Below are 27,768 nucleotides of genomic sequence, written 5' to 3'. Positions count from 1 at the left end.
GTGCTGCTCTCTCACACCGAAGAGAGAAGGGAGGCCAGGGCCTAGCCATCCTATACCTGGAAGCCTGGGTGCTGGGGGTGCCCACACTCTGCCAGTGCCTTGCCTGGAAGACACACCCCCTCCCTTTACCCCATCTGGCAGGAACCTGCCCTATAGGCCCAGATGGTACGGCTCCTCCCTTTCTTTCAGCACTTGAGAGGAGGCAGGCTTGCAGGTGAGTCAGGGACTGGGAGGGGAGGGGAGGGACTGTGCATGCTCCTGGGCCAGCGTGATGATACATCCCGTGTGTGCCCTTGGACTTGGTTCTCACTGGCCACGGGAATGGGACTCTGGCACTGAGGCCTAGGCCTCCGATCCCTGCTGATTGCCTAGGGTTGGAGGCAGAGTGCGTGGAGCGGGCAGCCAAGGTACCTCCTCATCTTGTGTGGTGATGCCCAACCAGCCTTTGGAGTGAGACTGTCCTCATGTCTTAACTCTAAGGCTCACTAGCTGTGTGACTCCAGGAAAGTCACTTTACCGCTCTGGACCTCAGTTTCCTTATCTGAAAAGTGAGGACACTAATATCTACCATTTAGGATTATTGTGAGGCTTGAAGAAGATTATGTAGGCATTATACCTAGTGCTAAATCTGGCATAGGATGGACCTCAGCAAATGGCAAGCTTTTGAACTACTAGGGTACTGTCCTTTTTCTGTATTCGGGCCCTGATACAGGCCTAGTTCCCAGGCCCATTCCTGTCTCTCTCTGTGTCTCTGAGGGTGGAGTGGACAGCTGGGGCAGGGAGCAGAGAGGAGGCCGCTGCATAGACCTCCCGGATCCCCAAGGTTTCAGGTGCTCATTCTGCCTGTGGGGGACCTGACAGAGAGGGGGGGTGGTCACCAGGTCCAGTCTGGGAGTGGGAGAGGAGGAGGCTACTTCACTCTTTTCCCTGTGCTTCCTTCCCAGGACCTGGGGTGGCCAGAGCTGTCCTGACCTGGCCCAGGGCCAGGGCAGCGCCAGCAAAATCAGCCTCAAGGTAGGAGAGAATCCAAGGGTGGGGGAGGGGAGGGGAGCATAAGCTCTGGGAGGGGCTGGGCTGGCCCTGAGAACCCTGACTTACAAGTTAGGCAACTGGAGTTCTCTCATCCATCCTCTGCCGCAGATTCATGGTGTGACCCTAGGCAGATCACTCCCCACTTTTGAACCTCAGCTTCCCCATCTGCAAAATGGGGACAATAATGCCTCTAAGGGCTGTTTTGAAAAATAAGGTAACAGATGTGGAATATCTAGCGTGGGGCCTAGATGCTCAGGAAACAGCTTCCTAATGTTGGGGCCCCTGGGGGAGGCATGTAGGGGCAGTATCTGTTCTCAGGACCCCCTTTTCCACACTCTTTCCTTTAGCTTGACCTTTCCTATCTTTGACCCCACTTCCTGGCATGGCCCCTGGGGTGATGCTGGGCCAACCCCGGAGGAGCAGAGGGCTTCCTCTGGATGTGGCTCAAGCAGGCATGTGTCTCTCTGTGGTCTTGAATACCATCAATAGTTACTAGCGTTTAATTCAGTACTGCTGGGTAGTCTGCATGGATTATCTCCTACAATCTTCACAGCACTCCTAGGAAGCGGATACTGTTATTATCACGCCCATTTTACATATGGGGAAACTAAGATGCAAGAGGTATTGCAGCTAGAAAGTAACAGAGCTGAGAATCAAGCCCAGGTTGCCTTGCTCCTGGCCCCCAGATTAATCATCCAACCCTCCTGTTTCTTGAGATGCTTAGCCCCTGGGGGGTGATAGACTGCATCTATTTCACAGATGGGTAAATTGAGGCATTTGGGATCAAGGGCCCCTGGTAGGAGGAATTTGACCCCAGACTTGGCTCCTCTGTTGCCAAGGACACAAGCCCATCCCTGAAAACTGGTGTTTTGGGGGGCCGTGTCCATTTGGGTCTGTGGTCCTGAGCCCTTCTCCCCTCATCCCCACAGCTAGCCTGGGCCCCAGGGGAAGACAGCAGACAGGTCAGAGTTGTCCCACTTTTAGGGGAACCCTCTTCCCTGGCTCCCTCTTGTCCCAAGCACATCTCTATGCCCAAGTACCTCCTCCCAGGTGTGTTTGGGAATTTCAGGCTGGGAGGGTACTGGGCAGGTGGCTGCAGGCTCTCTGGAAGCCTGTAGCGGGCAGAGGCCACGGGCTCTTGTGGCAGGCCTGTTCACACAGCCCTTAATCCCCAGGCTAGCTGGTACCAAAGATCTGGAGGCCAGTGGACTCCTGGGAAATCAGCAGTTGGCCTGAGAGTCAGGAGCCCTCCCTGTGTGACTTTAGTCATGTCAGTGTCCACTCTGGGCCTCACTTTCCTCATATGTAGAATGGGAAGGGGTGAATTAAATGCTGAAGGGCCTTTCCAGAGCTCTACCTCTTTGTTCAGCTCTTGTGGCCCTGGCAGTCTCTCCTTAGGGCAGCTCTGCTTGGTGTCAGAGCTCTGCTCAGCTTCTCCTGTACCAAAGAGGGCAGCCAGGGGCGTCAGGGGAACCCAGAAGGCAGGGGAGAGATGCTGTCACCAGGTCTCTGCCTCTGCTTTCCCTCAGGCCCAAGCCCAGAGCTACTCAGAGTTGGACCTTCGGTCAGGGAGCCGTGGCTCCTGGTTTTGGAAGCGACGACACAGCTCAGGGGGGCCTGCTGAGCCTCTGGGACGCCTACAGAGGCCAGCAGTGGGCAGTGCCTCTGACCTGGCCAACTATGCCTCCCTGGGGCCAGAGAGCCTGGCACTGACGGTGACCTCAGCAGAGCCTGCTGGGGCCAGGTGTCCCTCACGCCCACCACCAGCTCCTGGATGTTTGGAACGGGGATCTCCGGGCCGCATCTGCCTGCAACCCCCATACACAGCCCCGGAGGTTCCTCAGAGGCTTGAGCCACCCGGCAACCTGGAAGACGTGCTGCCCCGCCCAGCATCCTTCCCCAGGGCAGAGGGGGCAAAGGGCGAGCCTACCAGCCCAGGACCAGCCCTGCCTGAGCCAGTCCAGACCCTACGCGAGTGTCCCTCTGCCAGGAGGACCCGCTACCACATCACCGTCACCCTGCAGGGGCGTGGGCAAGCACCCAGGGAGGAGACTGAGGAGCCCAAACCGGCCCGACCAGCTCCCTGCCCCTGCGGCCCTGAGGAATCCTGGGGCTGGCAGGAGCCTCCCCAGGGGCTCCGCCCCATCACGGGGTGCCTGGTGGACCCGCCTCAGGAGTGCTGGCTGAGAGTCCCACCACATCGGGGGAGCACGGCCCCGCAGCAGGAGCTCCAGGCTGGCCTGCCGCCTGGGCCCCCACACAGACAGTAAGTAGACTTCGCCCCCATGTGTGGCGATGTGGGGAGGGGAAACTGGCCTGGCTGCCCCCTTCTTGGGTCTCTATCTTGTGTCTGGGCTTCTCCAACTCAAGGCTCATTCACTGGGTTCCCTGGGTGTGAGCTGACCCTGCGGTCCCCTCCCCTTCCCAACTCTGCCCTCCTTTCCCTCCCTCCACCCACAGGCTACCTCCTGGGACCCCGTGCTGCTCTCCTCCTCTGTCCACCTGAGGAGGGGGACATCCTATCACAAAGAGGATGGGGGAGGGGTCACCTTATCCTCAGCAGCCCCCCTCCACGCCCACCCCCCCCCCACTCCCTCCTTCTGTTCAGGAGACCACACTCCCAGCCTGAGAAGAGGCTCTCAGCTGAAGTGCTGGATGTCCTGGGGCAAGTTACGTAACTTCTCCCGGCAGCCTTGAGTTGTCAGGTCGATTTGGTAGCTGGAGATGAGGAAGGAGGAGGTGGTTACAGGAAAATACCTTGAACTCTAGTGAGTTGGGCTGCCGAAATAGCAGGGATGCTTATTAATAACGCTTCAGTCACAGCAGTAATTACCCCACCTGGCTCTGTGTAGCAGCCACGGAAACAGGCACTTGAGGTTCCCAAGCCTTGGTTTTTCATTTGTGTTGAAATGACTCTCCTGAATCTGCCTGGTGGGCTCAGAGGTGAAAGGATGGGTCCTCTAAAGCTCACTGAGGAGGGGGTGAACATGGGATCGCTCTAGAACCACCAGGAAGGGCACTGGGCCTTAAACAGGGCTCTGAAAAGTTCCTGCTGATGGTGATGGCTGTTTCAGGACACAAAACACTTATGGTTTCTTTTCTACGCATAATTCTATTTAATCCTCACAACAGCCCCAAGAAGTTAGACTAATCCTGCTCTCCACCCTTCCACCCCAATGTAGGGAAATTAAGGCCCAGAGAGGTTTGATCCCCTGCTCAAAGTCAGCCAGAAAGTGAAGGGGCCAGAATTTGAACCCGGGTACCCATATTCTAACTACTCTCTCCTGCCTCTCACAGAGGCCTCGGGGGCCCTGTGTAGACAGAGGAGGGTTGAGTGTGGTTGCTGTGTGGACTGCAGAGCTTTCTGTGACCTTGGGGAGGTGGACTTGGCAGCACTGTGTCAGCAGAGGCAGCATTAGGGATGCCCAGGCCTCTGGGCAGGAGTCAGGGTAACGATCCTGTGACAAGGAAGAGGGACACGTGGGACCCAGGCTGGCTCAGAGACCTGCGTGGGGGGAGGTCGCGCCCCAGCTGGGGGAGAAGGGCTGCAGAGAGAGGGAGAGCAGGTGGAGGAGGCAGTCCTCGGGGACGGGAAAGGAAGCAGCAGTGGGTGCAGCTGGGGGACGCGGGCCCTGTCTGCCGCGCCCTGACTGTTTGGGGCACAGGTGGATACTGACAGACTCACAGCAGGCAAGGGCTCACTTAGAGAGGAAAGAAGCGGACCTCCAGGGCTGTCATCCTTCTCTGTCCCCTTTCTGGGGGAGGGTTCTCTGGGCCAGGATGGGCACATACGGGGGGTGGGGCAGTGCGACACAGTTGGGGCTGGAATACGTAAGATGTGTGTACCTCCAGGTGTGTGCGTCTGTTCAGTGAAGGTGGATTTCAAGGGGAGGAGGGCTAGGGGCTGTGAACTGACTGTGTGTGTGTGTGTGGGGGGGTGACTTGTGTGTCTGCTGTGTCCCTGTGTGTATATCCCTGAGCGTGACTGACTCTGTGTTTGTGTGTCTGTGTATGATGGGGTAAGTATCTATGTGTGTTTTTTCGTGCCTTTGTGACTCTGGGTGTCTGCGCCATGTGTGTCTGTGTGTCCGTGTGTGCCTGTGTGTGACGCAGCATGTGCTTGTGGGCCTGTGGGCCTGTGAGCTGGTTTGGCCTAGTTTGGGGGTGACTCACAGGTAAGCGGGGAGAATCCAGGACTTGCTGGGTTAGACAAGGCTCTTTCCCACACTCTCCCCGCCCCCTCCTCAGCCGCTCCCTTTCCCAGCCCCACACACCTGCTTTGGAAGTCACAGGTGAACCTGAGGACAAATCCACTCCTGGTCTGGGCCCCTGAAGAAGACAGGGCTCTGGGAATGAGCATTTCTGCTGGCCTGGGAGAGGCATCCTGAGTCTTTGGGGTGTGTCTTCAGAGGAAAGACGGAACAGGGTGGGAGGAGCTATAGGCAGGCAGATTCCTGCATAGTCTGAAGAACATTCGAGCCATCACAACTATTCAGGAACAGGTCAGCTGTCAAATTGCGACCTCCCTGTCCCTAGAGGTATGCATGCAGAAACAAATGACCACATGCTAGTGGAATGACTATCAGGGGTGTTGTCCAGGGGTTGGGTTGAGAGAGGCATAGAATTCTGATGGCTGGGAGGTCACCGACATATCTGATCTGATCACCAATGGCTTCCTTTGAAACCGCTCTCCTGTGGCTTTGCCAAAGCCCATGGGAGGCTTCCAAATGTGGTTCCTGTTTTTACGTTTAATTCTTTGACCTCTGGACTCCTAGGAAAGCACCTTCAAGAGAAAATTGGCTTTGGATGACCCTAACCAGGGCCTAGTACATCCCCTCACATGATTAGCATGGAATGAGTGAATGAGTGAATTGCGTGAAGGAATAAGTGGCTGAGAATCCGGGCCTTGCCCCCTGCTCTCAGTGCCATCGGGGCAGGGAATCCCAGGGAATGGTGGTTGTTACTGTTCGTCAAAGGGAGAAAAGACCCGGGGCAGGGGCTGAGCAAGGGGTGAAACGCCACGTGCGGGGAGTCCCAGCAAGGAGGACAGGAGTGCTGTTGGAAGGAAGGAGGCTCCGTAGTGAGGACAGGGGAGAGGGTGAGGCCTCAGGGAAGGGCTGCACTCCAGGGCCTCAGGTGTCTGAGTGTGTCCCCCTCGGGAATTCTGGCCTGGGGAAAGGGCTGGGCAGCCATCTCAGCTCCCCACCTCCCCCATACACAGGGCTTAGCCGGGGCCACTCAGACCCTGTCCTGGGCCAGACCGGGACGTGTGGCATGCTGTCACAGCCACCAGTGGTCCCGAGTCAGGTCAGACTTCCCTGGGCCTCAGCCCCATTCATCTCTGCCCCTCATAAAATTTGAGTCACTGCTGGAGTTACTGCTGGGGCCACAAGACAGGGTCAAAGTTCTGGGTTCTACCAGCCTCTCAGGAGGGAGGGAAATAGAGAAGGGGGAGGGAAGTTGGGGGCATCGGTCCATTTCCGGCCTTAACTGCCTTTATAATGGTCTGGGGGCTACCTCACAGAGGGGAGGAGCTGAAGACAGGCTCGTACTGAGGCTGGTGTGGAAAAGGCTGACCTTTGAGGCCTGAAAATAGGATTGCCCTGCTCAGTGCAGCCTGGAAGTCGAAGTGGGGACTGACTGGCCCCTCCAGGACTGTGTGGCCTCTTTTAAAAGTTAACCCCCAAACCACAGAGTCTCAGTTTACCAGATGTATTAGGGAGTTTGATATGGTGGTTAAGCACGTAGGATTGGGTTCAACTGTTGCCTCTGCTACAGTGTGACTCTGGGCAAGTTTCCTAACCTCTCTGAGCCTTTTCCCCTTTATCTGCAAAATGGGAATATTTGTTGATAATTTACAAATAATTTACTCTGTTTTTAAAAATTGAAGTATAGTTGATTTACAATATTGTGTTAGTTTCAGGTGTATGGCAAAGTGATTCAGTTATACAAATTTTTGTCATCTTATTTTTCATTATAGGTTATTACAAGATATTGAATAGAGTTCCCTGTGCTATACAGTAAATCCTTGTTGCTTATCTATTTTATACATGGTAGTTTGTATCTGTTAATCCCACGCTCCTAATTTATGCCCCCTCCCTTCCCCTTTGGTAACCATAAGTTTGTTTTCAATGTCTGTGAGTCTGTTTCTGTTTTGCATATAGATTCATTTGTATTATTCTTTAGATTCCACATATAAGTGATATCACATAATGTTTGTCCTTGTCTGATTTACTTCACTAAGTATAATACTCCCTAGGTCCCTCCATATTGCTGCAAATGGCAATATTTCATTCTTTTTAATGGCTGCGTAATAGTCCATTGTATTTATGTACCACATCTTCTTAAGCCAGTCGTCTGTTGATGGGCACTTGGGTTGCTTTCATGTCTCGGCTATTGTAAAGAGTGCTGCTGTGAACATTGGGGTGCATGTATCTTTTTGAATTAGAGTTTTTATCTTTTTTGGATATTTACCTAGGATGGGATTGCTGGATCATATGGTAGCTCTGTTTTTAGTTTTTTTAAGAAATCTCCATACTGTTTTCCATGGTGAATAATTTATTCTTTATGAGGAAGCTTATGAGACAGAGTTTTAGTTTATAAAGTGAGTTTGTTTTTTTAGCATCTATTTCTTTTTTAAAAACTTTAATGGGGGTCTAGTTACTTTACAATTTTGTGTTAGTTTCTGCTGTACAACGAAGTGAATCAGCTGTATGTATACATATATCCCCTCCCTCTTAGACCACCCTCCCCACTCACATCCTACCCATCTAGGTCGTCAGAGAGCATAGAGCAGAGCTCCCTATACTATACAGCAGGTTCCCACTAGCTATCTATTTTACACATGGTAGCATATATATATCAATCCCAATCTCCCAATTCGCCTCACCCCCCCTTCCCCACCCCTACCCCATGTCCACACATTCGTTCTCTAAGTCTGCATCTCTATTCCTACCCTGCAAAGAGGTTCGTCTGTACCATTTTTCTAGATTCCACATATATGCATGAATATACGATATTTGTTTTTCTCATAAAGTGAGTTTTTATTGTTTCTCTTTTACTGGATCCTGACAATAACCCTGTGAAGCACATACACTTGTTATTCCAGTTTTGTGGCTGGGGGCCCTGCAACTTGCCGGAGAGAAGTGGCTGCCCAAGGTCATCCTGCTAGTGAGTGATAGGGCCGGGGGAACCCAGCTTTGCTTGAGTTCCCAAAGCCGTCTTTCCTTGCCTTCCTTTATAATGATCAGAAACATGGTCAGAACATTGCTTGCCTAATTTTCAGCTTTCCGGTTTTCTAGTTTTCGGCTTCTGGAGGACCAGCCCCAGGGCTCCTTGGGCAGAGTCACAGCCCCATCCACAGACCAGTGGGCCAGACCCGTATGCCTTTCTGCTCTCTCCCTTCTCTCTCCTTCTAGCCTTAGGCCTCAGCTTCACCCCTTGAAGGACCCTGGCATAGGAGAACACCTGAAAGTAGGGAGAGGGGTGGGAGATCTGAGAGTATCGTGCCCAGTTTACAGATGAAGAAACGAAGGCCCAAAAGCTCAAATGACTTGCCTGACCTTGGCAGGGGTAGTTATTCTGCACCGCAGAGAGCCACCTTGACCACCCCCTGACCCTGTCTCTCTTCTTCCCGGCACCCTCTGCAGGGAGCTGGACCACAGTGAGCCCAAGACCCCTCAGGACGGGTTGCTGGGGCCCCACATGGAGGAGGCCGGTAGGCCCCAGGCTCGGGCCAAGGCCCGCGTGGTGAGCGCCACGCTGACATGGCGGCAGCGGCCCCCTGCCCAGGAAGAGATCAAACACCGTTTCCACAAGGTGTCCCTGGTGTCAGGGGCCCAGTCGGAAGCACCCCAGGAGGAGATGTTTGAGTATGGCCACCGTCGAGAGGAAGTCAATGGCTTTGCTGCACGGGGAGAAGAGACCGTGAATCACCACACCCCCCGGGACGGGACTGACTCCGAGAGCTTCCAGAGCCACGGGCCCATCTTTTCCAAAAAGTACACACTACCCTTCAAGGAGAAAAGGCCAGGCGGAAGGCTGAAGGAGCCTGTGGACCAGGGTGGTGGCAGTCCCCAGGACCCCAGGACTGAGCCCCCGAGCCCGGGAGCCACGGCCAGGACTGAGTTTTTGGTGCCAGCGCACGGGCCCCGTGAGCCCAGCCCCCACCCAGGTGTGAGTCTCACCAGCCGGAGCTCCCAGAGCCCCGAGGAACGCCGGGTGACACGCACGGTGCGGACCACCATGGTGGTGGGAGGGCACGTGGACCGACAGGTGAACTGCTCTGTGACCAACTCTGTGGGGCCAACACCATGGGGCGAGGCCCTGCCAAGGGGCCGCAGTGCTGCCCGCACGGTGCGGGCCGTGGTGGTGTGCCCCCGAGCTGAGGGCTCACCCAGCCGCAGTCAAGCCCTGGAGCTGCTAAGTAGCCTTGTGCCTGCTGAGCGGGGCCCGCCTGCCAGCCGGCTTCCCAGGCCCCTGGCTGCTGTGCCAAGGAGTCCGGGTCTGGGCAGCACAGAGGGTGCAGCCCCGGGGCAGCTGCCTGAGATGGGGACAGCAAAGCCAGAGGACAGATCTGCCCTGGCCCCCGCAGGCTTCCCGGAGGATGCTCACCGTGCTCAGAACCAAGATGTCCCCGCAGCCCACCCAGACCAAGACCAGGACAGAGCCCCGGACACCAGGGTCCATGACGTCCCAGGAGTGCGGAGAACCTACAGCCCCACCCAGCCCCCTCTCCAGACCTCTCAGGGCCACACACCAGCACCCTCCTCTCCCAGACTCCAGACCCAACCCCCCTCCCTCGGCCTAGTTCACCCCGCAGAGCAGCCTGAAGTACCTACTCATGCTAGGGCCCAGCTTACTCTCGAGCCCAGGGGACCCCAGGCCCGGCCCTCTGTCGAAAAGGAAGGGCTTCCAGATCCCCCTGCTGCCACCAGCCTGCCCACGGTGAAGACTGAGGTTGTTATAGTCCCTGGACAACCTCTTGCTCCATCCTCTACAAGAAGTAAGGCTGTCACCAGCCCAGGAGGTCTTTCCGCTCCATCCTCCCCGAGGAATAAGGTTGTTCAGGACTCTGAAAATGTCCCTACCTTCTCCCCTACCCAGAAAGAGGTAGCGCAGGGCCCTAGTGCTCCTGCTGCCTCATCCCCCAAAGCAACCGAGGTTGCCCAGGGCCCAGAAGGGAGCCTTAGCACCCAAAAAGAGGTTGTCCAGAGCACCGAAGGCAGCCGTGCCCCTCCTCTCCCCAAGGAAGAGGCTGTTCAAGGCCCGACAGCTCCTGCTGTCCCACCCCCCAAACAGGAAAATGTTGTCCACGGCTCTGAAGAGAGCCCCGTCTCACCTCCTGTGCCCGAAGAGGTCGTCCAGGGCCCTCGTGCTTCTATTGTCCCATCTTCCACCCAGAAAGTAGTTGTCCAGGACCCTGCTGCTCTCATTGCTTCCTCCTCCTCAGGGGGCAAGGGATCCCCCAGCCCAGGAGGCCCCCCTGCCCCAGTGCTGATGGGAGTGGAGGCCAACCGGGAGTCCCAGCTTGTCCCTGACTCCACCAAAGGCAAGACGCTCGCGGAGCCACTGAGGGAGGAGGAGGAGGAGGTGGCCCTGACTGCCGATCTGGAGATTTTCCTGGATACCCTGCGGAGCATGGAGCCCCCTGAGCTCCTCCGCACTCACCGGCTGCCACGAGCCCCCCGCTCCTCCTACCTGACCATGTATGCCACGTTGCCCGCCATCCAGGAGGACCAGCCTGGGCCATGGGTGCTGGGACCCAGCCCCCAGGAGGTGCCCGCACGGGAAGAAAAGGAGGAGGAGAAGGAAGGGGAGGAGAACGAGGAAGAACCAGAGAACCCCTACCTGAGCGACGATGAAAAGCTCCAGCGCAGGCAGGAGAAAGCCAGGCCCAGCCCCTCCTTGGACTCCCAACCTGCCCGGCCCCCTCAGGTTTCTTGCTCTCCTCTGGAGATGATGAAGAAGCACGTAGCAGGTGCTAAGGGCCCCAACCCAGAACTGGGGCCAGAGGGGCAGGCAGGCAGCAGGCCCACTTCCCGTCTTGGAGGCAGCCTTCTCTTTGGGGGTCTGGTGCCTGCCCTCAAGGAGGCCCCCACTTTGGAACCACTGGGCACAAAACTATCTGCTCTACCACCCCATGGGGCACCGGGGCTCAAGAAGGTGCCAGGACAGCTGCCCCTGCTCTACAGCGAAAGGCCACCTCCAAAGAAGCCAGCGCGTGCCCAGCCCCCGGAGGGGTGGGTGAGTGAAGCCTTGGGTGGGCCACGGAGGGGGCTTGGCCTCATCCGGACTAAGGTTTGGATGGTGTAAGGACCAGGATACTGGGGGACAGAGTCTCCAGGGGCCAGAGGTGTGAGTCTGAGGTCTAGTTCAGTGTGACCACGTTTCTCCAGGCCTCCATCTCCCTTTCCAAACAGTAGGAGATTTGCACTGTGAATTCCTAAGGGCTTGATATCTTGGAAGCTAGGGAAGGGGATGGCTGCCTGGGACAGAGTGGTGAAGGCCCCTTGGGGTTGGGAGCAAGTGTAGCATCCTCTGTGAGCCAGCTCTTTGGGGGTGGAGGCCTATAGGGAGGATGCAGGGTTCCTGGAATGGCAGGTTGGGGGAGGCAGTAAGGAGGCAGCCCCATAAGATGTATCACCGCTATCCATTCCAGAGCCCAGCATTGAAGACCCAGGGCAAGCTGAACACCAGGCCTGGGAAGGTAGGCGGTGGGGGGCGGCAAATGGATGGGACAGCAGGAGGTGGGGGACCTGGGGACAGGGCTTGAGGACCCCCTGTGTCTTCTCCAGGTGATCCTTTTCTCAGAGCCTGGCTGCCAAGGCAGCAGCAGGGAGGTTTGGGAAGACACTGCTGATGCCTCCGGCTGGGCCCGTGTGGCCTCCATTCGGGTGGTACGAGGCTGGTGAGTGCGAAGTTCCTGGCAGGGTCCTGTGTGTGAACCTGGGGATGTGAGGGCAGTGAGAAGTGCCCAGGTCAACCTGGCAGAAACCCCCTCACCTACCAGAGACCTTGCCTTGTGGGTACCTCTTCTCCCCACTCAGTGACCCTGGGTCTCTGTGCCCACAGCTGGGTGCTGTACGAAGAGCCAGCGTTCCGGGGCCAGAAGCTGGTCCTGCCTGAAGGAGATGTGGAACTTGGAGCCCCAGGGTCAGCATGGAGTACCCAAGGCATTGGCTCCCTACGGAGGGTTGTCCGGGTGAGTGGCTGGGTGTGGGGCTCCAGATTTTGCCCCATCTACACTATGCCCTAGGCCCTGAGGAAGGAGACAGCCTCAGGTACCTAGAGTTGGAGTTTCTGGGAGAGATCATACAGGATCGGGATCGGAGCCTGAAGAGGGTTTATTATGTTTTCACCTGTAGAATCCCGACCTCAGAGCCAATTGGTTAAGAAAGGGATTCTGGGGGTGCTCAGCCTGGTGCCATGGATGTGTGTTGATTCACGTGCTCACAGATGCTCTTTCATGTCTGCTGTGTGCCAGGCACCATGCCAGGCAACGAGCGGGTGGGGGAGATCTGCTCTCTGCCCTGCAGGATTCACGGTCAAGCTAGGGTATGAGAGCTGGGTTTGAAGCAGGAAAGCCATGTAAACAGATTAGAGATTTACAAACAGCCCTCTGGTTGCCAGGAGGAGAAAAGACAGGGATGCTGGATGCAGAAAGACCAGAAAGGGCTGTGATTTCCAGCTGAGGGGCACCTCTGAATTTTGAGGGAGGGGTATGTTTGAAAAGGCATAGTCTTATTATAGTTTCCTATCTGTAAAGTGGGGAAAAATAATGTCTTCATAACAGAAATTTACAAACTACTAAAATTAGGCTTGACTAAGCCATCTTGGCCACTAGGAAGACCCAGAAGAGAAAGCAAAAATCTAAAAGCAGGGCCTAGCAGACATTTTGGGGTGGGGTTTTTTTTTTTTAATTTGTTTTGTTGTTGTTGTTGTTTTTAATGGAAGGACAAATAACTCTGAGTCCAGAGAGGTTGCAATCCTCCTGATAAGAGAGGATTGAGAGGGGATGAGAATCTTAACTAAGGCAGTGGCCCAGCCACGCAAAGGAGGGGACAAGAGTTTTCAAAGCCTCTCCAGAAACACACAAGTGTTTGCAGACAATTGATTGTAAGCTTCTCACAGTAAATTCATCCTGATGTGGGAGGTAACAAGGTACAAGAGAAAAATGAGGGCTTTGAAGTCCAGTAGACATGGGTTCCTTTGATTCATTCAACATTGATCGGGTGCCTTGTGTGTTCCAGCACCTGGGATGTACCGCGTTGCAACAGTGAACAAAAACTACACTGCTCTGTTCTCGGTCTTGCTACTTACAGGCTGTGTGCCCTGGGGCAGCCCACTTAACTTTGCTGAGCCTCACTTTCCAAGTCTGTGAATGGCATAATAACTCTCATGGGAAAGACCAAATGAGAGGGGGTAGGACAGGCCCTTATCATATGCCTTGCACACAGTATAGATGCTTCATAAACATTTTTTTTTAATATAAATTTATTTAATTTATTGGCTGTGTTGGGTCTTTGTTGCTGCACTTGGGCTTTCTCTAGTTGCGGTGAGCGGGGGCTACTCTTCATTGTAGTGCGTGGGCTTCTCATTGCGGTGGCCTCTCTTGTTGCAGAGCACGGGCTCTGGGCGCGTGGGCTTCAGTAGTTGTGGCACATGGGCTCAATAGTTGTGGCTCACAGGCTTAGTTGCTCTGCAGCATTTGGGATCTTCCTGGGGCAGGGATTGAACCCGTGTCTCCTGCATTGGCAGACAGATTCTTACCCACTGCACCACCTAGGAAGTCCCTGCTTCATAAACATTTAATGAAGGAGTGAGTGAATGAATATGGTCCTGGTGAGGAAGAAACACACAGAATGCAGAGAGGATCTGCAGCTTCCTGGGATGAGGTGCAGGTGGAGGCCAGTCTGAACAGGAGTAGAAATTTTGATACAGCTTGGAATTGTACACAAAAAAGGGTCAAAGTTAGACCTCAGGAAGTGGCTATCCCGCCCATCCCTCCACCAGGCTGGAAATGAGGCTCCCAGAGGCAAGGCAAAGGGCATGGCACTTGGCAGGCTCCTGCTGGGAACTTTGGTCTCAGGTCCCAAAGGGCCACTGCAGGGCCAGCAAGGCTCTGGTCTCAGGCTTGTCTGGCTGACCTTGCAGAGAACACCCTAGTCGTTTCTGGCTTCTGGGGAGAAGGCCCTAGGAGCCCCAGCTGGACAGATTTGGGGAAGAAGGTATGAGCCGGGTAGCCTCTAAGGGGTGTTGCTTTATACTTCATTTCCCCACCCTCTCCTTCCACAGGACTACGTTACCCCAGAGATCAGCCTGTATTCTGAGGAGGGCCTCAAGGGGGAGCAAGTGAAGCTAACTGAGGCCTTGGAGGACCCCCAGGGCCTGGAGAGGCCCCTGCAGGTGGCATCTGCCACTGTCTCCGCAGGACTGTGAGTCCGGGTTGTTCTGGAAACCCTTCATTTAACATGCACTGTGCTGGGTCCTGGGGACACAGAGGTGAAGGACGTGGTTCCTGCCCTCTAGAATTGCTCTGTCTACTGGTGGAGCCAGGCAAGCAAGCAGACAGTGACAACCAGAGTTCCAGGAGGGAGGAACACGGGGCTGCAGGAGCACAGAAGAGCACCAAACCAGCCTGAGGTCAGAGAAGGCTTCCTGGAGGAGGAGACTCCTCAGCTGGGATGAGTCGGCTCCAGAAGAATCTAAGCTCCATGAGGGCAGGGACTTTGTATGCTTTGTTCACTACTGTATCTCTGATGCCTGAAGCAGGGCCTGGCATGGAGTAGATACCCCTAAATATTTGTTATTATTTGTTAATATTGCTCCTGCAGGAAATTACGGGGGTCTGAAATGTCCTCCAGAGTCCCCTTGATGGAGGAGGCCTCCTTACTTCTCCCCTCTACCCCTTGCACCCCATCCACGAATCTGTGTTCCTGGGAATCTGGGGTGCAGCTGCCTCTCTGCCTCTCCTCAGGTGGCTTCTATACCCCAAACCCTTCTTTGAAGACACTCCCTTCATCCTGGAGCCTGGAGAATACCCCACCCCAGAGGCCTGGGGTGCATCAGACCACAGCATGGGCTCCCTGAAGCCTATGAGATTGGTAAGGAGCAGGTGGTCTCAAATAGCCTTGTCCTGCAGTCTAGGGGAAGAGGCAGGGCCTGGGAGCTCCTACTGGGAATGGGATTGGAGGAGAGGGAAGATTAGTCCAAGGAGTGGGGGAGAGGGAGGACATGGCGTTGGCCATTTTTAGGGGTCTCAGGAACAAGTAAACCCTAGGTCACCAGCCCCTGTGACCCCCTGTCTTCTCCCACCTCTGTTCTGTCTCCTCTGCAGGGCTGCCCAAGTGTGGAGAGGCCAGAGGAGCCCAAGGTAAGAGTTTGGGCTTCAGGGTCAAAGAGGGCCTTTGGGTGGGGTGTGTGTATGTGTGTGGTTATCATGGCCTGGACTAGAAGATGAGAGAGGAGGGAGCTGGGGCCAGAGGCTGGGTCTGGGGGGTGGGGGAGGAAGCAGAAGGGCTCACTGGGAACTGGCTTGTGATATGTAAGGACCAGGTCAGAGGTCAGAGGTCAGAGGAGAGACAGGAGTTAGGTAAGAGCTTGGGGCTCAGTGAGGGAGTGGGAGGGCTTAGCTCTGGGTTGATTCTGAGTAGAGTCATCCTGGGATAGCTGGGTGGCTCTGGGTCCAGATCACTCCCCACCAACCTCACACAGCCCCTCTTCCCCGCAGGCTGTAGTGTATGAGGCCCCAGACTTTCAGGGCCAGAGCTGGGAAGTGTGCCGAGACATCTACAACCTGAAGCAGCCAGAGGACAGCCAGAGCCCCAACTTGTCCTCTGTGGGGTCCCTGCGAGTTCTTGGGGGCTGGTGAGGACTCAGGACCCTTCCTTCTACCCCACCTTCCCCACTGGTTTTACTCTCCACGGTGGGGAGTGACCTGGGCTGCCTAGGGGTGGGGGCAGCTATCTTACACATCCATGGGCTTCCTGTGACTGCGTCGTCTGCCTCCGCCTTCCCCCAGCTGGGTGGGCTACGAGAAGGAGGGTTTCCGGGGTCACCAGTATCTGCTGGAGGAGGGAGAATACGCTGATTGGTCACACTGGGGAGGCTATAACGAGGCGCTGACCTCCCTGCGGGTCATCCGGACAGTAAGTAAGAGCAACTGGGACATCCCTCTGCCTCTGGCCACAGCCGCACTCTCCACCGCCCCCCCACCCCGCCGTACAATTTGTTGAGGGAAGAATTTGTGCCGCCTCTGCCTGTTCTCCAGGGCACCTGGAAGTGTTCCCTGAGGTCTAGCCTCTCTCCCTCCTGCTGCCCTTCCCCAGCCCACACTGATCACCTCACGCCAAAGTCCCTTGGTGGGCTGCATGCTTGGGGTCTGGTCACTCCCAGGGGTTTCCGTCATGGGCGGGAGAAACCTGACCGTCCCCGGGGCCCAGGACTTCGGGGACCCGGCGGTGGTGCTGTTTGAGGCCATGGACTTTGAGGGGCGTGGCGTGGAGGTGAGCGAGGCATCGCCGGACTTGGAGCTGGCGGGACACGGTCCCCGAACACAGGCCATCCACGTGCTCAGCGGCGTGTGAGTGACCTGGGCTCCGGGGAGCTGGGCGGGCCGGGGGCGGTTCCAGCAGAGGCGCGGGCTCCGCCCCACTGACCCGCGCCCCGCCCTGCCTGCAGGTGGGTGGCCTATCAGGAGGTGGGCTTCTCCGGGGAGCAGTACGTGCTGGAGAAGGGCGTGTACCGCAACTGCGACGACTGGGGTGCGGGCAACAGCGCCCTCGCCTCGCTGCAGCCGGTCCTGCAGGTGTGTGTGGGCCGCGCCCCTCCCCCACAGGGGGGCGGGACTGGAAGGACCAGGCTTAGAGCTGCTGGAGGCGGGGCCTCATAAAAGGGGCGGGGCTAATACCGGCCGGGAGTGTGCTGGAATGCGAAAGTGTCTGGAATATTGAAACCAGAGGGATTGAGGTTAGGGGCTAGCACTCTCCTTAAATCTCAAAACTTCGATCCCTCCCTTCAGGTCGGGGAGCACAATCTGCACTTTGTCTCAAAGGTAAGGAGCTGGTGTGGGGGCCTGTGTCTCCTCTTCTCTTATTTCAGATCTGTCCCCCACTTCCCCGTTCTCTCTATCCTATTCCAGCACGCTCCTTCACTCTCATCTCTTACCGTCTCTGCCGCCAGATTCAGCTTTTCTCCGGCCCCGACTTCCTGGGCGACCACATCTCCTTTGAGGATGACCAGACTTCTCTTCCCCCTTCCTTCCAGCCCCAGTCTTGCAGGGTCCACGGCGGCAGGTGAGGACGTGGGGAAGGGGAGACGAGAAGGGGAGACGGGGCGCGGGTGGGGTGGGGTTGCCGTGGACACCTGCCCTGAAGCGCTTAGCTCAGCTTGGAAATCGAGGCTGTAGTTAGAAGGTCTTCGTTTCAAATGATTTTCTTTCTTTGGCTTGCTTGAGATTAGCTATTCTGTACCGAATCATTCAATCTTGAAACAAACAAAGCAAAATAAAGTTTTAGTGGAAAATGTAAAAATTGTAGACAGTATAGTGTAAATTAACAATTCGAAATCCTCCCATTATTTCGAAAAAAAACCTTTGTGAAATTGGTTTGTTTTTCTCAGGATCCAGACAAGGTCCACACATTGCATTTGGTCCATTTGATCTCTAATGTATAACAGTACCTTCCCCTTCTTCTTGTTTTATACCATGTACTCGTTTAAAGAACCCAATAATGTACTCTGTAAGTTTCGCATTTTCTGTATTCAACTGATTACTTCCTGGTGGTGTTTTAATTTTGTTCCTCTGTGCCCCATATTTCTTGTAAACTGGTAGTTAGATCGAGAGGCTTGATGAGATTCAGAGTGTTTTGTTTTGTTGACAAGAAGACTATATAGGTGATATGTGTACTTCCCACTGCATCACATCAGAAGGCACATGTGTAGCTGTCCCATTTTTAGGTAGTAAGATCCCTACATTATAAGATTCCTCGCTGACATTTCACCTAAAGATTTTTAGCATCCACTGATGATAATTACCTAGACCCATTATTTCTTTAGAGGTTACAAAATGGTTTTCTAAGTTTTGTTATTCCCTCTACACATATTAGCTGGAATAGTTCTATAAAGAAGAACATTCCCTTTTCAGCTATTTGTTTACCTGAAATAGTTTTTACAAAAAAGGCAGTTTGATCTTTTCCCAAGAATCAGTTTGCCCCTTTCTCCTTATCAATTTTCAGAATAATTTCTGAATTGGTGCCCTAGCAACCTCCAAAACTGACCAATGAAGATTTTTTAAAGTATTGTTATGAACTCATTGGTTTTTATTATTTATTTACTTATTTATAATTTATTTTTTATTTTATTTATTTATTGGCTGCATTGGGTCTTTGTTGCTGCACGTGGGATTTCTGTAGTTGCGGTGAGCAGGGGCTGCTCTTCATTGCAGTGCACGGGCTTCTCATTGTGTTGGCTTCTCTTGTTGCAGAGCACAGGCTCTAGGTACATGGGCTTTAGTAGTTGTAGCACGCAGGCTCAGTAGTTGTGTCACACGGCCTTAGTTGCTCCTCGGCATGTGGGATCTTCCTGGACCAGGGCTCGAACCCGTGTCCCCTGCATTGGCAGGCAGATTCTTTTTTTTTTTTTTTTTTTTTTTACAATAAACTGCATATATATAGAGCATACAATTTGGTATCCCAATCTCCCAGTTCATCCCCCCCCAACCCTCCCCACTTCCCCCACTTGGTGTCCATATGTTTGTTCTCTACATCTGTGTCTCTATTTCTGCCTTGCAAACCGGTTGATTTGTACCATTTTTCTATAGTCCACATATATGTATTAATATACGGTATTTGTTTTTCTCTTTCTGACTCACTTCACTCTGTATGACAGTCTCTAGGTCCATCCATGTCTCTAAGAATGTCCCAGTTTCATTGCTTTTTACAGCTAAGTAATATTCCATTGTATATATGTACCACATCTTTTTTATCCCTTCATCTGTTGATGGACATTTAGGTTGCTTCCATGTTCTGGCTATTGTAAATAGTGCTGCAATGAACATTGGAGTGCATGTGTCTTTTTGAATTATGGTGTTCTCTGGGTATATGCCCAGCAGTGGGATTGCTGGGTCATATGGTAACTCTATTTTCAGTTTTTCAAGGAAGCTCCATACTGTTCTCCATAGTGGCTGTATCAATTTACATTCCCACCAACAGTGCAAGAGCGTTCCCTTTTCTCCACATCCTCTCCAGCATTTACTGTTTGCAGATTTTCTGATGATTCCCATTTTAACCGGTGTGAGGTGATAGCTCATTGTAGTTTTGATTTGCATTTCTCTAATAATTCGTGATGTTGAGCAGCTTTTCATGTGCCTCTTGGCCATCCGTATGTCTCTTTTGGAGAAATGCCTATTTAGGTCTTCAGCCCATTTTTTGATTGGGTTGCTTGTTTTTTTGATATTGAGCTGGATGAACTGTTTATATATTTTGGAGATTAGTCCTTTGTTGATTTATTTGCAAATATTTTCTCCCATTCTAAGGGTTGTCTTTTCGTCTTGCTTATAGTTTCCTTTGCTGTGCAGAAGCTTTGAAGTTTCATTAGGTCCCACTTATTTATTTTTGTTTTGATTTCCATTATTCTAGGGGGTGGATCAAAAAAGATCTTGCTGTTGTTTACATCAAAGAGTGTTCTTCCTATGTTTTCCTCCAGGAGTTTTATAGTGACTGGCCTTATGTTTAGGTCTCTAATCCATTATGAGTTTATTTTTGTGTATGGTGTTAGGGAGTGTTCTAATCTCATTCTTTTACATGTAGCTGTCCAGTTTTCCCAGCACCACTTGTTGAAAAGGCTGTCTTTTCTCCAATGTATATCCTTGCCTCCTTTGCCGTGTATTAGTTGACCAGCAGGCAGATTCTTAACCACTGAGCCACCAGGGAAGTCCCCATGGGTTTTTATGTATATGAAATGCTCCAGTCCATTGGAGTCACTATTCTTTTGTGTACTCAAATTGTTTCATCTTTGGCAAATGGGAGCCCCTCCAGATTGCTTCCTGGGTATTTTTTTTATATGACCCCAGTAGTTTTTCTTAATAACTTCCTTTTTTTTCTGATACAGTAAGATGTTCCAGGATCATTTGTACATTTTTTGCCTCAAACCAGGAATCATTTCCCAAAGAATCTGGGTTGCTTTTAATGTGTAATGCTCTTTGGAGACCAAAATCTGCATGCTAGGTGTTTCAAAATTATAATACTGATATTACTACTAACAGTAAAAACCAGTGAATGCTGTTTGAGGTCTCTCTGTTGTTCTTTTCATCTTCAGAACATTCACCTACATCCCATTAGATATGTACAGTTCAAAATATTGTGTTTTTAAGCATTTGAAATAATACTTTTTTCTGTACAGTTATGCCACCAATCTGATATACAGTTAGGTTCATTTATTTTGTTTATTTTAATTTTCAGGAATCTTCTCATTTTTATTTAATCCTGTTTTTTAATTACATAAAATATTTGTAGTATTCTTGTCTTAGTCAGCTTGAGCTACTGTAACAAAATACCATACATTGGGTGGCTTAAACAACAGGAATTTATTTTCTCATAGATCTGGAGGCTGGAAGTCCAAAATCAAGGTGTTGGTTGATTTGATTCCCTAGTGAGGGCTCTTTTCCTGACTGGCAGGTGGATGCCTTCTTGCTGTGTCCTCACCTATCTCTTCCTTTTGTGGGATCTTAGTTCCCCAATCAGGGATCAAACCCAGGCCCTCAACAGTGAAAGCACAGAGTCCTGACTGCCAGGGAATTCCCCTTCTTCTTAGAATGACACTAATCCCATCATGGGGGCTCCACCCTTATGACCTCATCTAAACCTGATTACCTCCCAAAGGCCATCACATTGGAATGTGACTTATGAATCTTGGGGAGATGCAGACATTCAGTCCGTAGTAGTTCCAAAGTTAAGACTTAAAAAAAAATAGCTTTCATCTTTGTCCCTGCTACCTTTTCCTCTCCCACCTCCTCCCCTGTTTTTTGGTGTGTGTTTAGTTTATTCGTTCATCCATTGTTTCTTTTCGAAGATAGAAGCAAATATACACTCATATGTAAATTTACATATAACTATAGAAACCAGGTATGTTTTGTTTTCCTCCTCCTCCATTTTCTTACACAAAAGGAAGCACACTACAACCTGGGAAATATACCAAAGACCACTGAGTTGTACACTTTAAAAGAGTGAATTTTATGGTGTGAGAATTATACCTCTCAATTCTTTAAAAAGGAAGCATACTGTGAACACTGCTATGCGCCTTGGTTTTCTCACTGAACAGTTTGGAGATCACTTCTTCGACTTCTGTGTTACACTCCAGATTCTTAGTTTATTCAGCCAATCCCCAATTGATGGACACTTGGCTGCTCCCACTCTGCCACTGCAAACAGTGTGTAATCAGTAGCCTTCTGTATGTGTCATTTCCTGGTTTTGAAGGGTATCCTTGGGACAGATTCTGAGAAATGGGATTACTGAGGAATTGTGCATGGAGTTTTGCTTAATGTTGCCAAATTTCCCCCAAAGGGTAGTGTGATTTCATTCAGTCCTTTCTTAAGTCTGACCGTAGTCCCTGCTGCTGCCGCGCCTGGTCATCCTTGGCCTCCCCCGGACTGAGGGATGCCCATCAAGTCTACGTATACTCGGCTGTGTCGCGGGGGGCGGGGGGGGGGCCAGGAAGGCCGAGGACAGGATGGGCTCAGATACCTACTCACATCCCCTGACTCTTCCCCTTCCTTCCCCAGCTGGATCCTCTGTGATGAGAAGAACTTTGAGGGTGAGCAGCACATTCTCTCCGAGGGCGAGTTCCCCACTCTCACGGCCATGGGCTGCCTGGCCTCCACAGTCCTGGGCTCTCTCCGGAAGGTGCCCCTGGTGAGTGCCCCTGTCCAGTCCCAGGCACCCCTGAGGTAAGGGGTGCTGCTGGGGGAGCCCACACATGGAGCCTCTTCTCACTGCTGAGTGGGCTGTGGGGCTTAAATCCAGTCTTCAGAACCACCCCAGATTCCCTTGACCCTGGAGCTTCAAAGCCAGCTTCAGCTTACTAGGGATTTACTGAGCCTCTGCTGAGGTAGGTCCTGGGGGTCCTGAAATAAATCAGACACAGCCCTGCCTTTAAGGAACCCAGAAAGATTACAGCGCAGAGTGCTGTGTCCTGAAACTGAGGTGGGCCAGGGCCAGGAGGGGCTAGCCCTCGGGGGTGGGCTGGGGGCAGGGGCGACTGCTGAGGTGGTGGTTCTGGGCAGGCAGGTGTGAAACAGCAAGATGGCTCTGCTGCATGGGGGTGATGGTGGGTGGGGGGAAGACAGTGGCGCTGCTGCTACAGTGATTCAGGACAAAGGATGATGTCCTGGACCAGGAAGATGTGGAGAGAAGCGACTTGGGCCATATTAAGGCCCTGAGTCTGTAGGACTTGGTGACGGACTGGGTGGCCAGTGGGGGCAGTGCAAGCGGAACAGCTGGCGTTCACGGTACCACGCTCTGGGCAGTGGGGTTTTTTTTTATTTTTATTTTTTATAAATTTATTTATTTATTTATTGGCTGTGTTGGGTCTTCGTTGCTGCACACAGGCTTTCTCTAGTTGCGGTGAGCGGGGCTACTCTTCATTGTGGTGCACGGGCTCCTCATTGCGGTGGCTTCTCTTGCTGCAGAGCACGGGCTCTAGGTGCGTGGGCTTTAGTAGTTGCGGCACATGGGCTCAATAGTTGTGGCTCACGGGCTCTAGAGTGCAGGCTCAATCGTTGTGGCACCCGGCCTTAGTTGCTCCGTGGCATGTGGTATCTTCCTGGGGCAGGGATCGAACCTGGGTCCCCAGCATTGGCAGGCAGATTCTTAACCACTGAACCACCTAGGAAGTCCCGGGTAGTGTTTAAAAGGCTTCCCATGCACTAAGGCATTTAATCCTCACCACAACTATATGAGCCATATAGCTGTTATCTTCTCCCTTTTTCCGGTGTGAAACTGAGGCACAGAGAGGTTATGTGACTTGCTCTAAGTCACACAGCTGGTAATAGGCAGAGCCAGGTTCTTCCCAAGGCGGCATGACTCCGGAGTCCAAGCTCTTTACAACTACACACTGGGCTCTGAAGACAGACAGACCTGGTTCTGAAGCCTGGCCTTAGGGCCTTGAGCAAGTGGTTTACCTTCTCAGGCCTCGGTTTCCCTTTAAGTGGGGATAATAATAGCACCTACTTATAGGGCTGTTGAGAAGTTATAGTGAGATCAGGTAAAGTACTTAGCACAGAATCTGGTGTGTAGTAAGCCCTGAATACATGAGAACTGCCTGAATAATGACCAGTAGGATTTTTCTTTCTTTTTCTAAAATACATTGATATATATATTTTCTTTTTTTAATTAAATTAAATTAATTAATTAATTTGGTTGCACCGGGTTTTAATTGTGGCAGGCAGGCTCCTTAGTTGAGGCTTGCCTGCTCCTTAGTAGCAGCTCAAGGGCTCCTTAGTTGCAGCTATCTTACTTCTTAGTTGTGTCATGCAAACACTTAGTTGCGGCATGCAGGTGGGATCTAGTTCCCTGATCAGGGATCAAACCCTGGCCCCCTGCATTGGGAGGTCGGAGTCTTAACCACTGCACTACCAGGGAAGTCCCTGACTGGTATTATTCTTATCACTCTTCTTAGAAGTGCCATTTACTGGGGAGGAGCTTTGAGGGGCAATGGGGGTTCCAGCTGGTACATGCTGCAGCTGAGAATCTGGGCGACACCCAGTTGGCAGTGTCCAGAAGTCAGAGGCCCTGTGGGGTGGAGCTCAGGAGGGAAGATGGCCTGAAATACTAATCTGGGAGTTGGGGTGTCTGGAACTAGGGAGGCTGAGTCTGGGACTCTCGTGGCCTCACCCCTTCTCGTGGCCCTGGCCCACAGCACTTTTCAGAGCCTTCCATTTTCCTGTATGGCCTGGAGTGCTTTGAAGGGAAGGAGATCGAGCTCAGCGGAGAGGTGCGGAGCCTGCAGGCCGAGGGCTTCAACAACCACGTGTTGTCCGTTCGGATCAAGGGGGGCGTGTGAGTGTGCCTCGGGGACCGGAGGGCTGCTAGTGGGGGGGGGTCGGGGATCTCCGGGTCTTCCCCTCTCCCCCCCCCACCCCGACTCGACTCCACTCCCTTCCAAGCCAGGAGGGAGAGGGGAGGAGTGCAGGCTGAGAAGGGTCACTGGCCCTCAGGGCTTGGACCCCAGCCTGGGGGGCTCTCCAGGACCGTACTCTGCCCTGCAAACCCCAGAGCTCCTTCCCAGCCTCCCCCTCCACCCTGTCCTGGGACCTGAACCCCAGGCAGAGGAGTCCAGTATGAGAGAAGAGGAGGTGGAGAATGTTCTGACGCCTGCTCCTCCTCTTCTACTTCTGTTTCCATCTGTCTGTCTGTCTGTCTGTCTGTCTGTCTTCCTCACTGTGTCTCTGGTACTTGCTGGACCCAGCTGGGTGCTGTGTGAGCACAGCGACTTCCGGGGCCGCCAGTGGCTGGTGGGCAGCTGCGAGATCACCAACTGGCTGACGTACAGCGGGACGCAGAGGGTGGGCTCCCTCTACCCCATCAAGCAGGTGGGTAACATGTCAGGTTGAGTCTATCTGGGCTGGCCTGCCTGGTTGTGCGTCTGTCTGTGCATTTCCCATGTTTCCCAAACTCAGCATTTGTATACTTTCGTCACAATTTTTGTCACACCATCATTCCTTTTGAACTATTATCTTAATATTTTCCTCTAAATCAACTCACTTTTTTTTTTGAGCTTTTTTTTTAAACTCTTTATTGGAATACAATTGCTCACTTTTTTTTTTTTAACTTTATCCTTATCCTAAGGACTAATGTCCATAAGATCATGGGTTTGATGTATATGTATGATTTTTCCTTAATAGACACTGTGATAAATACATTACCATTAAATTTTTAACAGTAAGTCTTTTCCATATAAGCCTGACAGTTATCTCATGTACCACCTACCAGTAGTAAGCGCACCGCACTTTGAAACACTGTGTCTGTACCTGTGTTTCTGTATGTCTGTGAGTGCACGTCTGGATGTGTGTCTCATTTATGTGTATGTGCATTTATGTGGAGGCGTGGCCACAAGGTGTGTGTGTGCGCGCGCACGCGTGCACTGGCCCGCCTGAGGGCCTTTCTGTGTCCGTGATGTCACTGTTATCCATGTGTCCTCTGGAGGTGGTCTGTGGGGGGATGTTTGTCCCCCTCACCCTGTGCATCTGTGAGAGTGTATTTATGACTGCATGTGTCTGTACTTGTGACACTGTTTCTTTCTGTGAGGATACTTGTGTGGCCCCTCTTTCAGACTCTTATAACATCATTGCTAGAAGAAATCTTGGTGGTTATCTCCAACCCTCACATATTACAGATGGGGAAATAAAGGCCCAGAGAAGTAGACAGGAATTTGCTCTGCAATCTTCGCAAGTGTTTTACCTCCATGGCCCTTAGTTTCCTCATCTTTAAAATGTGGGTGACGTGTATGATAGAGTTGTTTTGAGGACTGAAGATAATAGTGGTGCAAAGCCCTTAGAACGGTGCTTGAGTGGTTAGGCACCCAACAAACATCGGCCGTGATCATTATTATTACTATTTTAACATCATCACCACCTGAGACCCCCAGGTGATTTGTGGCCGAGCCAGATCTGACGTCTGACAGCCCAGTGTCCGTCCTGCCGTGGTACCTGTTCAACACGGGTAGTGCATGCATTTCTCTCTATAAGTGTGTGTGCACATCTGTATTCCTATTCACATCCAAACTTTCAGCAAACATAAGTGCCTGGCGTGGAGTTGGCTGGGGGAGCACATAGTGTAGTGTGCATGCCGGTGTGTATCCATGTGTTTGTGTCTGCCGCACTCCTGTACAACCATGTGGATCTTGGGTGTATCTGCCCGTGTGTCTGTGTGTATCTCTACAGACATGGAACTGTGTGGGTGTGCGCTGCATATGTGCCCCTGGCATATGTGTGGGAAAGAAGGGGTGACTTAGAAGCAGGGTCGAGGATCGTTTGGGTAGGAGGGAGAACTTGGGATACTGGAGGGTCCAGAGTTGAGGGCATTGGGGGCCCAAGTGGGAGTATCCCTGCCCAGAGACCCTGACTCTCAGCTCCCCCCACTCACCAGCGCCGGGCTTATTTCCGCCTCTGGAATGAGGCACTGGGGGGATTCCTGGCAGTGCCGGACCACGTCGAGGACATGAAGGCGGGCCGCGTGGTGGTCTCTGAGCCCCGAGCTGGAGGCAGCTGCATCTGGTACTACGAGGATGGGCTGCTGAAGAACCAGGTACCAGTTTAGGGACTGTGGCAGGGACGCCAGGGCCCCAGACCCTTACAAGCCTGTTCCCAGTCGGGAACAGGACCCAGCCTTGGGGCAGAGAGACAGAGATACACACAGATACTCAGACCCTGGGGATGTGGAGAGTGCGGGCTGTGTACCCCTGGGCAATTCAGGCTCTTCTCTGGGCCTCTGTCTCCCATCTGCAAAACAAGAGCATTGAACCAGATGCTTCTAAGGGACCACCAGCTCTGATCTCCTGTGACAGATTTGCATCCTATTAATAATGACAGGTTCACTCCACAGACACTTCCTGAGCACCCAGTATGTGCCAGGCCCTGTTCTAGGTGCTGGGAATATAGCAGTGAGAAGACAGAAACCACTCCTGCCTTCCTGAAGCTTGCATCCTAGTGGGGAGAGAAAAAACAACTTAAATGAGTAAAATATCTTCGTACCTTAGGTGTTGAAAAGTGCAACAGAGGAAAAACACATTAAGAAAGGAAAATAGGAAGTATCAGTAGCTCTGACAAGGGGAGCCCTTCCTGAGAAGGTGCCATCGAAGGGAGGCACCTGGCAGATGTCTTCACATGAATGCCTCATGCAATCCCCAGAGGGCGCTATGGGGCAGGTCCTATTATACTTCCCCTTTTATAGGGGAGGAAACCAGAGCGCAGAGCAGTTAAGTAACTGGCTGAAAGTCACGTAGCCAATAAGTATGTGGAAGCTTGTCTGTTGCTAAAGCCTGTGCTTCAGGATTCAGTCATGGAAGGCTTCCTGGAGGAGCTCATATTTTTCCAGCCCTTTTATGGTTTCTCACGTTGAATCCTCATGACAACCAGAAACCTCACAACAACCATCTCCAAGGAAACCAGAGCTCAGAAGGATTAGGAGATTTGCCCAGAATCACAGTCCATAAGAGCCAGGATTCAAAGCTGGGTGTGTCAGTGGTGTCTGGGGTTTGACGGAGTCCCTGTGGGGAGGGCCAGTGCCTGATGGCCTCCTGGGGCCTCAGGTGGCCCCCACCATGAGCCTGCAGGTGATTGGCCCTCCCAGCACAGGCTCCAAAGTGGTGCTGTGGGCTGAGAGCCGCCTGCCGCGCCAGACGTGGAGCATCAGCGAATCAGGCCGCATCTGCAGCCAGATGTTCGAAGGCCAGATCCTAGATGTGAAGGGTAAGCTGGGCATGTGTGTGGGAGAAGGCCCCCGAGGGCGGTGGAGTCCCCAGCTCTCTCTGACCGTTTCCCCATCTCTCACCCCCTCCCCCAGGTGGCCGGGGCTACGACCGGGACCACGCAGTGCTGTGGGAGCTGGCCAAGGACAGGGCATCCCAGATCTGGACTGTCTATGTGCTTTGAACCTTCCCCCCACCCCCAGCCCTGGAGTCTCTCCCTGGGATGAAATGTTTTTATAGGTTTTTTTGTTTTAACATAAACTATTTTATAATATG

The 27,768-nt window shown here is 52.6% G+C and overlaps 1 protein-coding gene across 1 annotated transcript; it reads left to right on the top strand.

The window, feature by feature from the left end:
• The first annotated feature begins 18 nt into the window (after nt 1-18).
• Nucleotides 19-27,768, top strand: CRYBG2 (crystallin beta-gamma domain containing 2). Its single transcript, XM_057701012.1, has 22 exons — nt 19-214; nt 945-1,014; nt 2,562-3,298; nt 8,682-11,277; nt 11,693-11,740; nt 11,829-11,941; nt 12,106-12,235; nt 14,329-14,468; nt 15,011-15,137; nt 15,371-15,406; nt 15,764-15,900; nt 16,055-16,181; nt 16,476-16,615; nt 16,714-16,840; nt 17,054-17,086; nt 17,215-17,327; nt 21,809-21,938; nt 23,944-24,083; nt 24,493-24,616; nt 26,172-26,330; nt 27,334-27,493; nt 27,588-27,768. The coding sequence occupies exons 4-22, from the start codon at nt 8,737-8,739 to the stop codon at nt 27,674-27,676; spliced, it is 4,614 nt and encodes a 1,537-aa protein (XP_057556995.1). The 5' UTR covers nt 19-214; nt 945-1,014; nt 2,562-3,298; nt 8,682-8,736; the 3' UTR covers nt 27,677-27,768.

Source organism: Hippopotamus amphibius, chromosome 1 (assembly GCF_030028045.1).
Source record: "Hippopotamus amphibius kiboko isolate mHipAmp2 chromosome 1, mHipAmp2.hap2, whole genome shotgun sequence".
Taxonomy (NCBI): Eukaryota; Metazoa; Chordata; class Mammalia; order Artiodactyla; family Hippopotamidae; genus Hippopotamus; species Hippopotamus amphibius.
The sequence above is the reverse complement of the archived record's forward strand: the minus strand, read 5'-3'. Positions and strand labels throughout refer to the sequence as shown.